The following is a 13552-nucleotide window of genomic DNA, read 5'->3' on the forward strand; positions in this document are numbered from 1 at the left end:
CCTCACTACTATCTTATAGAATTTTCCCTTAAGTTTGAGGGGTAAATTTCTATCACATAACAAGCCCGATGCATTCCTCCACTTTAACCATCCAACTTGAATTCTGCTGATATTATCCTCATCTATTTCACCATCACTCTGAACAATAGATCCAAGATATCTAAAGCGTGTACTCTTATTAATGACTTGATCGCCCAAAGTCACAATCCCCTCACTAGGACTATTACTGCTAAAATTACACTCCATATATTCCGTTTTAGATCTACTCAAGCGAAAACCTTTAGACTCTAAGGTTGACCTCCATAATTCAAGTTTACCTTCAACTCCCTCTCTAGTCTTATCAACAAGAAGAATATCATCAGCAAAAAGCATACACCAAGGTACATCATCTTGCAAATGTCTAGTGAGAACATCCATGACTAAAGCAAATAGATATGGGCTTAAGGCTGATCCTTGATGTAACCCAACCGAAATAGGGAAATACTTGGTCAAACCACCTTGTGTTTGAACACAAGTAATAGCTCCTGCATACATATCTTTAATGATTTGAATATAAGCATTATTGACTCCTTTCTTATCAAGAACTCTCCATAGCACTTCTCTTGGAACTTTATCATATGCTTACATCAAGGGAGAATCTAAATTTATGAAAAAGTTCTTGAGCAAGAAGGATTTGTTCCGACATAAGTCTAACTTTGACAAAATCATATTGGACTTCTGAAATCATCTTGGGAAATAGATGACTCATTCTATTTAGTAATAAGAACCACATTAGTAATTTTCCAATCCATATTCATAAATCCTGTCTTGAAGAATTGATTGATAGCATTCCACATATCATTGTGGATAATATGCCAATATGCTTTGATGAATGAGTAAGAAATGCCATCTCTCCCCGGAGCTTTGTAAGAACCAAGATTTTTAATCACAATTTCCAATTCTTCTTTTGTAAAATCTCGGTCCAGCCACTTAGAATCAGCTTCATCAATGACATTAGAACACAGAGGCCAATTGTCCATAGAGCATGGTCTGCTACGCCATTTGTTTTTGAAAAATTTGAAAATGCTTCAGTGATCTCCTCCTGATAATAGATTATAGAACCATCATTATTCTTCAACTGATTGATCCACTTAAAATTTCTCCTAGCTGAAGCTGAAGCATGGAAGTATTTTGAATTGCTATCTCCTTCTTTAATCCACTTTGATTTAGATCTCTGTTTCCACCATGTACACAGCCGACCAAGAGTTGCATTCAATTCTCGGACCTTAGTTCTCAGCAAATCAGTATTCTGAACAGAAAAGACACTAGACTTTGATTCTTCATCTTGAAGCTCTAAAATTTCTTTTTTCAATTTATTCTTCAAATCTGATAAGTCTTTGTGCTTAGCCTTACTCCAGAAAAATAGTGCTTTTAAGGATCTTCTGAATTTAAGATTCAAAATAGAATATGCATTGCCTTTAGCCGGTTTGTTCCAAGCAAACCAAACTACCGAATGAGAAGCTGGGTAGGAAAGCCAAGTATCTTCAAATCTCAAAATATAGTTATGATAAACAGATGGAGACGAAATTCTCAACATAATGGGACAGTGGTCGGAAGCAATACGAGCAAGATGATTAACAACAGGAACTTTAAGGTGATTTAATGTTATGCAATTAAGTAAGCATCGATCCAATCTTTCTAAAATGCGTGCTTTCCCTGTTTTATTATTACACCAAGTGTAGTTGGGACCAATGAATTTTGTATCATGAAAATCACACTCTCTCATAAATGATAGCATATCTTGCACTCCTTGAGACAAAGAGAACTTTTTCCCACCTTTTTTATCATCTTGGATAATATGCAATTGAAATCACCTCCCATAACCATTGGAAGTTTAGAGGATTTAAACGTTTCCAATTTGTTCCAAAGGGACCTTCTTTCACACCAATCAGTACTACCATAAATAGTAGCTATAATCCAGGAAATTTTGTTTGTAATGATAAGCTTCCCCAACACAAGCTGATTAAAATCTTCTATAACAGTAAATTGAGCCAAGTACGATCTCCAACATATTATAATTCCACCTGATAGGCCCCTTGTCGGGCTTAAATGATAATCCCAATTATCACCAATAACTCTTTTAAACTCAAAAGAATCTATAGAAGAAACTTTGGTCTCAATGAGACCAACAAAGATAGCATCATTATCCTTAATCAAATCTTTCAAATATCTGGAGGCTTCAACCTTTCTTGCCCCCCTACAATTCCAAAAAATAAATGAACTCATTTAGGATTAGGAGTGGGAAAAGACCCACCACTTTTCCTTTTGATTTTTTCATTTTTCATAAGCTTTGACTGTATACTAACGTTACCCAATGATTTTAACTCCTTTTGTAGTTTGAATTTGATATTAGCTTGGGATTTAACATCATTAGTAGAGCTAATACCTTAAATGGCCTCTTCAATAACTATAGGAGTAATGGAATTATCCTGTAATGAAACTGAGTCAAGAATACCGGTTTCTTCTGAGAAATCAGAACTGGGCATTAGTTTCTTTCGTTCTTCTTCACAAATAATCAAGGTGTTATCTATAAAAGATGGCATCTTTTCCTCTTCATATGCCTTATGAGGTAAATCTGTGATTAAATCACATTTATTAATCAGATCATCTTTCATTTTTAGTTCAATTGGAACTCTGTCAGGCGATAAATCCTTCTCCCTTGTATTGTCATTTATAACACCTTGAACTATAACAGCAGAATTATGATAGGGAATACTTGAGTTCGCAAGTAATCCTTTAGGATATACTTGAGTTCGCAAGCAACCCTCCCCTTCTGAAATGTCTGGCATAGAATTAGATTTATTAAGCTCCAAATCTTCCAGTTGAGAATCCAGAATTTTGGATTTGATTATAACATCAGTAACAGACTTCTGAATTTCAACATTGTTTTGAGTATCAACAATTTCACCTTCTTCCATTACTGTATGATCCAAAGTCGGATCAATATTAGGAGAGGAATTAATCTGTTTAGGAACAAATTTCCTAAAAACTTTATTTTTCTTGAACTTCACCTTAATCCAAGGACCTAATTCATCCTTGTCTTTGAAACATGCTTCATCTTGATTTGGAATTATTCTAACATCAGTAACAGTTTGTTCGGAAGAGGTTAAAGAAGGACATTTGTTCTTCAAATGACCAATCTTGCCACAGTGAAAACAAATTGAAGAAATCTTCTCATATTCAACTCTTTGGAATGATCTACCATGCTTTCCTTCAATCCAAATACCTTTTTGTAATTTTTTATCAAGTTCTAAGCGAACACATACACGAGCATACTCCCTCTTAGTCCATTTAAAAGAATTTCCATCTAAATATAAGGGTTCTCCTATCATAGATGCAATTCTACAGATGTTCTGATCATCCCAACAATGAAGAGGTAAGCAAGGTAAGCGAATCCAAATAGGTGTTGTAAGACCCTTAAGGGATTCCGGGGAAAAATTGGGGGACCATTTGTCCAAACCAATTATGTTACCTCCAATAAACCAGGGGCCTCCTTCTAGAACTTCATCCATAGCATCAGAATTGAAAAAGGAACACAGGATCCAATCAAGGCTCAAGGTTGTTAAATGAAATTTTCCAAATTTGGACCATTGGTTGCGGAGCTCCCTACTGCAGATTGGAAAAGGAATATTGCTACCAAGAACTTTGATAACCAGAGAATTTCTTAGTACATGAGAATTAGCATCTTCAATGTGAGAGTTCATAATAACAGCAACTCCATCGTCAGTAATGGGTGTAGATTTCGGATCATAGCTGATTTTAATGTGTTGAGTCTTTCTCCAAGAATTAGGAATCTTCTCTTTATCTCCAGTATTAGAATTTGATAAATCTTCATCAGTAATCTTCTTACCAAGGACTGCTTGCACAAAACTCATTTTTGGAAGCTCAAAGTAACATTCATGAGGAAGCTTATCAGCTGATATAAAATGGTTGTTAATAAAATTTTGATTATTCGCATTTATCTCTAGCCTAAGGTCAGAGATTGCATTTGAACAACTAAATTTATTAACAAAAATCTTCACATTAGAAGAAGAAGCTTCCCCATCGTTATTACTATGAATAAAAGCAGCAGAATGCTTCTTAGCAGTATTATCAACGGGATGATGAATGCAACTTTTTCCTTTACCAAATACAACTTCAGATGTCTTCTTCAGTGGAGAATTTCTAACCTCTCTGATGATTAATGGTCCTGCCAATGATCTAGAGCAAACCTTATCATCACCAGAACGAATCTTCGAATCATCTGTGACCTTGATGGATCCTTTGAAATGATCAGTAAAGGTAGACGCGCCAACCGAAGATCGCCGGCCGTCTTACGTCATCGTCACCGGCCGGCGATGATGTAAGCTAAATAACCACGAATTGAAAATTCAAAAAACTTACGGCTATTTCTCTCTCTAACGGGTGTTTCTCTCTCTAACGGGTGACTTGCGGCTGGTAATTATACACCTTGAACTCTACTATTAAAAGAATATCATACATTAAATGTATTTTTTTGTAAAATTTAATGATATGTTTGTGGGAGTGACTGATATTTTCAAACTATATAAGGAAACTCATTTATATTTTAAATCAATAATGAGTTTAATCTCAATTTTTTTTTAAAAAAAATGTTTTATTTTTGGAGATATAATTGGCTGTATGGGGTTGTCTTTATAGACAACACAAGATCCCAGTAAATAATTAACCCAATCTTAGTTTACTAATTTAGGGGAAGAATCTTCTCAATGTAGACTAAAGCTAATTGTGGGTTAATTTCATATTTGTATTGATAAATATATGTGAATATTATCCTTCATGATGAACTATATATCCTTCATGCAGAATTTAGGTATGAAAATAACTAAAACTAGATATGTGAATTTAATTATAGAAACAATAAATCCCAAATTAGTGGTCATTATCATTTAATTTTGTCTGCAAAGTTTTCTAGCGACTCCATTGGAGATTGGGTTTACTTTTTATGTGTAGTAGAGATTAGACTCTAAATTCATAATATGATAATTTGTGCGAGTGAGTTTCCTATTTTCAATTATTTCAATCAAACATTGATTTCAATAATTATATTCATAATCATATTTTAATTATTCCTTCAGTCATCAAGTTCAAATTTTGATTATCAATCAATCCTCATTCTGAATCCACACTTGACAATCAGGTTCTTCTTTATTTTGGGTCCTTCATCAAAATCATCTCACTTCCATAATTAATTATCTAGAATTTTCCTTAGAGATCAAATAAATTGTGTTCAATGTGATATTCTTATTTAGCATCTAGTTTGAGTTCAGTAAGTTTAGTAATTGATACATATTTTAGGTTAAATTTTAGAAAATGTATGGAAAGTTAATCTTCAACTTCAACATCACCCATGCTTAGTCTATGAAGGGCTCTCAGATTCAATTTGGGTTAGGATTTGAAAACTTGTATCTTACTTCCACTATACCACATTAAATTTGTTAGATCTATAGAGGTTTCTACAATATCAGTTCATATTCAAATCTGTGATGAGGGTGGGTCTGTAGCTACACCTGAAACTGCTAAACCTTTAGTCTTTTCTCTCTTGACTTTCCCACAATCAACTATCAGTGATAAGAAAATCTATGTAGCCATTTCTGAAGGATATGTGTTCAGAAACTTTGAGATAGGGTCATCTTCCGGAATCAGTGAGATGATTAAGTCTCAGTGTCACAACATGAATCATCATACAAGGCGGAGGGCTGAGATGGTCAAACTATTAGAAAATGATAATAAGATTATAGCTACAACTAAAGTAAAAAAGAAATCAAATTCTAAAATATATGTGGTGTATATTTATTCTCCTTAGTTATGAGGCAGTAGATTCCATCCCCTATCAGCTGCTATTGGAGAAGAGAGCATAACTCGTATAACAAACTCTCCACCTCCTATACCTTACAAACAAATAATTCTGCCTTCATTATTTGAGGCGAAGAGAAAGTTTAAATCAATGTTGGATGGTTTAGTTCGTGAGTGTGCAACAAGCTACGGGCAATCAATGACTAAATTCTATAAGGATGTTAAAGGGGTGATAGCCAATCATGTTGAACCTCAACAACACAAAGAAAGAGTCACTACACCTCCAATGAAAATTAGAGTGAATTTTTAGAACCTCAAGTCAACCATGAATGCAGAATTCTTCTGGGGATCAAAGGTGTTACCAAAAGCTAGTTTACAATCATCAAATACAATTTTTCGAAGTACTTACCTTCTTTTTTCTTTTTGTCCTTTCTACTAATTTTCTTGTTTTTTTTTTCATATTTTTCATCTTTTAAGTATTAATAATGATTTTGAATATTTTTTTAATACTTTTTGTCTGATAAACCTAAATTGAATTAAGGTAAGGATATTTATAAGCTCACTATTTCCATAGTCAAGTTTACAAAGATTTTTTTAATTTAACCAACACACTCCCTTTCTCCAAACTCAATAATCAAATCTTTTAAATAATTGTTTATGCTTATGAGTATGTTTTATGTTCAAAGCAAGACAATAACTTAGATGATTTTTTTAGTTAATTCCTATAATTTCTTAATTGAAAATTGTTGTTAATTATTAATAAAAATTATCACCAAGACTTTAGTATTGTTCATTATTTAAAATAAATTTTAATTGCTATTTTTATTTAGGCTAAATAAATAATAAAAGTGCAAGCACTATGTAGAGGATATTTTTTTTAACAATTAAGCACTTATGGGGATTTCATTAAACTAACAAAATAATTACATATATTATTAACAATAATAGGTAAATCACACCAATAATAAATATAAAATAACCAAATACTAAAAAAAAACTAAAAATGCTTACAATATTACATAACATAATTTGATTGCATCCCAAAAGTGCCAAGTTTTTGTCAACATCTAGACTTGCTTTAGATTTTTATTTTGGTTGGGAAGCATCATCACCACTCCTAAATTGATCAATACTAAGATCATTCCCTTTCTCATTTGAATTAATTTTAGTATTTCAAGATATTATTCTTTTGGGTCTACTACTAAAAGATAATGCTAGCTATCCTAGTTGGATTTTTAGTTGATCGAAGCATCTTGACCTTGCAATTGAGTTCCTAATTGAATCACTACCTCTTCCAAAGGTGTCTTCCAATCTCTAAATTGATTATTTTGATTAAAATCTAGGGGATTAGAAGGTATAGGGTTTACTACAGTTTGTCAAGAATTATTATAATCTCCTCCTTAATTTGATTGACCAATATTCCATTTATTGTTACCACCACCAATGTTATTAGACCAACTAAAATTAGGGTGGTTCCACCAACCTGGATTGCAAGTATTAAAATAAGGATTATTTTATCTTCTAATTAAATTCCCCTTATCAATCCCTTTAAGATTACTATCACTATTAGAATTCAAATCATACTCTTGCCATTACATAGGTGATCATGATCATTAACTAACTCCAAAAATATCCAACTTTTTAGATATAATTTTAGCCTAAGTAGTCAAAATAAACAAGGCATCTAACTCATATACTCCAGCTACTCACTTAGGTCTCACCATATCAAAATGTCGCTGGAAATTTTTTGTAGCCATTTCCCTAGTTAAGTCATAAGCCCCCACAAATGGCTTATAAATTAAAGATACTTTATATGCCTCATCAATGATTGACCTAAGGGATCCTACTAGTCAATTATAGAAAATTTAAATAAGCAACCACTTAGGTGAAGCATGTTGAAGGCATTTCCTAAGCATTTTTCTTAAATATCTCCCATCATTCATAAATTGATTATTCTTCAAACTGGAAAAAAAATATAATATATCATTCCTATGCTTGACAATTTTTAAAGGTGGGAAAGATTTAGCTAGGAATTTGTTTACCAAATCATTGTAAGTGGTTATAGAGCCTGGTGTAAGGAATTTAACCATATTTTAGCTTTGTCCCTTAGCAAAGATGGAAATAATTGAAGTAATAGCATCATCATTTGTACCATTACTCTTGACTGTTGCACATATTTCTAAGAAGATAACTATGTGAAGGTTGGGATCTTTAATATGAGTTTTCCAAAACTAGAAATTTTAAAACACCTAAGTTATGGTGGATTTCAGTTCAACGTTATTAGCCTGAATAGTTGGTTTATTGATACTCTAGTAGATTCCATTTACTATAGGTTTGCAAACTCTCTAAGAGGTGTAGGATGGTCTTGATCTTGAATTGATTCAGCCATACCTAAAGCTAAAGTATTTCTATATTTTTAATTTTTCTAAGGTGCTTTTAGTCTCTAAGTCGGACAATAAGGGTTCCTTTTTAGATCTACTACTCATGCAACAAAAATATAGGAATTAAATAATAAAAAATAAAATAACTATTAAAAGAAAAATATTTTTCTCTCTTCTCAAACTTTTCAAATAAAATAATAATAGAATACAAGATAAAGTAGGACTTAATACACAAATAGTTGAACAATATAGCTCAACTTGTAATACACACATTACTTCCCTGACAACAGTGCTAAAAACTTGATGGGTGGAATGGGTGTTAGCACATATGGTGCTATGAATGTGTGTATATAATATGCTTTGGGTTGAAGTATTCTTAGGCTTTCTTTGATAAGATTTACCTGATAAATACACAAGTTATTGTGTTGATCAACTAATAAAGTGATATGAGAGACTGTTTATCCCACTAGAAGGTGTTCTGCTAACATGCAAGTAAACTAATACTGCTACTATAACTATATTTCTTATCCTACTAAATGAATATTAGGGTTTGGTTTTTCCACTATACAGAATTAAAACAAAAAAAAAGATAAGATACTATATGATAAAATATTTTGGACAAATGATTGCAAATTACCCATGTTTTCCAAATGAGACTTTCTTTTATTGATGTGGATTAGAGCATATGCATTTGTAGATCTCTATAAAGCTTGTAGGGATGTAAGGAAAGGTTTATGGCCTTCAAACACAATTTTCAAATGTAGTATCCTTCTCTCCCCTAGCTTCACTTAGATATTACTCCAAGGGGGCACTTCAGTCTGGATAATACTAAATAGAAAATATTACATAACTCTTACTTTAAAAAATTGAAAAACTATTTATAATTATACAGAAATGGACTCAAGCATTGCTGCTTTGGTGCAAATCCATCTTTCATTATCTGCTATAATGTGGAGCTTTAAAAGTTTAGCACTATGGTGCTTGAATGTGCAATCTGGTGCTATGTCATAGTGAAGCTTGGTCCTCGAGCGTTTAAATTCTTGAAACACATGTGTTATGGTATTTACTTCTAGTGTTGCGGTGTCATGAAGCACTGTGGTGATGACCATGGCCCTGTCGTTATGATGAATTAATTGTAATTTTTTCTTGAGGCTCTAGTGTTATGATTTTTTTATTTGGTGCTGAGCCGTTGTGTATGCTGCGACACTAGTAGTTTGAGCTCTACAGCACGGATTCAACACTTATGATTTTTTTCCTTTTTGTCGAGACATTATTGCTTAATAACAACTAAGAATAACATTTTACTAATAATTAAGATACAAAATCTATGCTTAACATGCTTCTAACATGAGATGTTATGTTCCACAAATTTTAAAAAGTTATAATTGAGGGCATGTGGGTGATTCCTAATAATTAAAACTTGGTAAAAAGGCTTATTTTATTGAATTTCCATAAAACTTATTTATTAGCTCTATTTTCATTATGTAAAAATTGATTATGTTTTAAAGAGGTTACCTAAACTCCAGACTGAAAGATTTTTTTTTTTTTTGTAGGATATGAAAACCATTTGTTGGTAACAATCCAACCATAGCTCTTTGAAATTGAGCCATCACTACATATAAGGCAACTTTAGATGGAGGAGGAGTACACATGTTACATATTACATGAAGGATAAACTACCCAGTGAAGATACTTAGTTAACTAGAGAGAAGCTCCAATAATTGGCACTAGAGTTAATAAAAATCTACATTATTCAATTACTTTAGCTAAGATTTCTTTAATGTCTATGAGAATTGGTGTAGCGCCAGGAGATTACAAAGCAAAAAATTGCATGAAAGGTCCAACTACAAGGTATCATTCTAGAAAATGTTTAACAAGGCTTGGTGGACCCATCACTAAGAGCAAGATGAAATTCCTAACCTAAGAAAATTCCATAATTAGTTATTCTTTTTCAAAAAATGTGTGAACAATATGTATTTGCTAATAGAAGGTTTATTGACCTTTCTAATCGTTCACTTTTGTGAAAGAATTTTCTTATATCTTATGCAATTTTTTTAAGTTTTTATTCTCAATGTTTCCATTTATGTTGAGGTTACATTGAAAATCAAAAACCCACTTTATTTATAACTATTCTTGTGGCTAATCCAATGTTGAGTGGCTGACCAAATATGGGTTGAAAGTAGTCCTAATATTATTAAAGTTGATATTTGGTGATCTCATATCCAAACCAAAAATTTTTAAAGGCACTTAATTTATTCTTAATAAATTATCTACCAATTAAATAATTTTTTCTTGATGTTACATCATTATTTAATGTGTTTCTAAAAAATAAACCTAACCCTACAAAATTTATAAGTTTATGGTATTTTTAGACCTAGTCATTATAAAATTCTCAAAAATTATATAGAGCTTTTCAAAATTTTTGAAACTTTCTAGATTACAACTACACACTTTTCCCTAACGATTCAGGGAAATTTCATTAATTTTGGATGAGTTTTTAACTTGTTCTTGTAATTTAAAATCAAATTAATGCTCTAAAATTTGACCAGTTTAAACCTCAAGTTGATCACTATTTCAATCCTATTCTTAAACCAACCACTAAATTAACTCTACAAAGTCAACTTATGTTCACATAAAAAATTGATTTGAGTTTTTAATGAGGCCATGTTCATTGTAATCTCTTCCATTTTTTTTCATTCTCAAAATTTAGTATTCTTTCTAGTGTAACTAGTGTAATAATCTTCGTGTTAAGTTTGGTGTGACCACCTCCTCAATAATAACATCTTAAAAATTAGTCTTCTATAATTAATTATTTTATAGTGATGCTCTATTACTTACCATATATATATTTCTAACATGTCTTCTAAGAGATCATCATGCTTAAGATTGAAATCTACTACTTCTTTTACATCAATATTTTTTTAAACTAGCTTTTAACTCATTCATCATTTCTTCTTTTTTTTATTACAAATAGAGGATCAATTAAAATATACTTATTATAACTATTAAATTATGAAACTTTACATTTAATATTTTTTCACCTTCATTACATGATTCACTGATGCATCTAGATTGCAGAGAGGTGTGCCTACCATCATAGTTTTCCACACCATATTCACAACTAATGTGTGAGGAGGTTGAAATGGACCCCTTAAACTATCCACATCAAAATAAGAAAATGAGGCATAACTCCATCACATACCTTATTAACAAAAGGAAACATATGGAGATAATAATGGTTGTGAAACTACAATGGTACATCTAAACCTATTATAAATGGGGGTTATGGTAGTCTCAAAATCACTTAGAGAAAATATTTTATATCCCAAGGATACAAAAGTTCCTATTTGTACTGGTCACCAACCAAAAGAATATTTTTCGATGCATTTAAGATGTCTGAGAGATACTTTGGTATCTATTAGTAAGAGTAGAAGTAACATGCTATCTAGAGAATCTCCTCCTAGTCCTTGCTCTTGACTAATACAATACCTTAGATTAATAACATCCATTTTTAGGATTTTTATCTCTATTTTATCACTACTCATACCTTCCAAATTCTTCAAGAAATCTACTTTACTCTAGCCAAAATGTTTCTTGCATCTCTTCATTACTCATTTCATTCAACAGATAAACTTTCTCATTTTATCATCAAATGACTATTTCAAATCAAAGTCAAATAGCTATGGTGGTGAATGAACAATGACCATAACATTCCCTTTTCCTTGAGTAGAAAAGAGAGAATGAAACCTACTACCACTTAAGAGTAGAGAGGTTTGAGAAAACTCAAATATATTAGCTTCCATTGCAACAATCATGGATAATTAATCAATGATTTTATTTTTTTCTCCATCTATTGCTTGATGCAATAACTCTTATCATATCTTTACATTTTCTACATCATAGCAGATGTAGAGGAATTTCCAATCTCAAAAGTGTGTGAAGTAGATAAGGGAACTAAAGAATCATATATAATAACTTTTTTTTTCAAATTCTTTTCTTAAGAATTATCTTGTGGTGCTAAACAATTTAGAACATAAAGGGCTTAAAGACCTAAGTGATTGTCTCAATCTTGCAACTTATAGTGAAATTCAAGTTGGGCTTCCTTTATTGGATTTTTGAAGGCTCAACAAAAGTGAAGACTAGACCATTGATATTCATAGTCATATTCTTGAGTCTCAACCAAAACATAATCTCACTACCATCAGTAATTTGGTATTTGTCGAAAGATAGGTTTAGATCATCATAATTGGAGAAGAATATTTTTCTAACTATTTTACCTTGATTCTAAAATTCTTTTTGACAAACTTTTTGAATTCTTAAATTTACATTGATTCTTAATAATTTAATTTTAAAATTTTGGATTATGTCCTAACATATATATTAAGCTATAAAGATATATAATTACAATATGATGATAAAATGAGGAAACATTTTAAAAAGAATTTTAATTAGGATATTTAATTTTGAAGATTTTTATTTAGATTTACCACAATTTGGACTTTTAACTTTGAAAATTAACTATAATTACATTTCAAAGCCATTTTATTCATATAAATACTCACTAAAATTACTAAATAGATCTTTATTAAGGAAAAATAGATCCATGGGTATTTATTGACAATTTGGAGAATAATTGCAATAGCATTGAATTCCTATTTCCTATAATTATTCTCCAAATTTTCAATAAGTTGGGTTCAACTTCAGCTAAGTTTATATATGATACCTCATTAAAATAACATGTCTTATTAAACCCATTTGACATATCATTATTTCCTAATTAAATTTCCAAATGCTTAAGTCATGATTTGACTTAAATATTTGGAAATTCATTTACTTTCATGTTATCTAGTTTTAGTACACTTGTTTAATGTGAAGTGATTGTTTATGTGTATATCAAGGGTTAGAAAACATTGATTCCAAACACATACAATTTAGTGTCATTTAAGTACAATAATTAATGTGTGTCTTAGCTAACATAGGAAATTATAGTATTTGCCATACACATCCTCTTTGGGAAAAATATTAAACATAGAAAACTTAGTATCATTAAAATAATGATTAATTTAATTAACCCTTTATTATTAATTTCAACAAATCCAAATAACTCAAATAAAATTAATAAAAATATAAAATAACCTTCAATCAACTTTAAATTAATTATAAAATCATTAAAATTTAAAATCTAAAATTTATTTTTATTTAAATTTAATTAATAAAAAAATTTCAAAAATTCATTAAAAATTAAAAAAATCAGAAATCAACAATTCAAATTTAAATAAAATTTTATTTGATCATTAGGATAGTTACCTAAAATATGA

At 30.8% G+C, this 13552-nt stretch overlaps 1 protein-coding gene across 1 annotated transcript; it reads right to left on the minus strand.

Annotated features, from left to right (window-relative positions):
* Positions 1–925: 925 nt before the first annotated feature.
* LOC110091792 lies at positions 926–1777 on the minus strand. Its single transcript, XM_020816039.1, has one exon. The coding sequence runs from the start codon at positions 1775–1777 to the stop codon at positions 926–928; it is 852 nt and encodes a 283-aa protein (XP_020671698.1).
* Positions 1778–13552: the final 11775 nt, after the last annotated feature.

The sequence above is a fragment of the Dendrobium catenatum genome, unplaced genomic scaffold, assembly GCF_001605985.2.
Source record: "Dendrobium catenatum unplaced genomic scaffold, ASM160598v2 fragScaff_scaffold_103, whole genome shotgun sequence".
Classification (NCBI taxonomy): Eukaryota; Viridiplantae; Streptophyta; class Magnoliopsida; order Asparagales; family Orchidaceae; genus Dendrobium; species Dendrobium catenatum.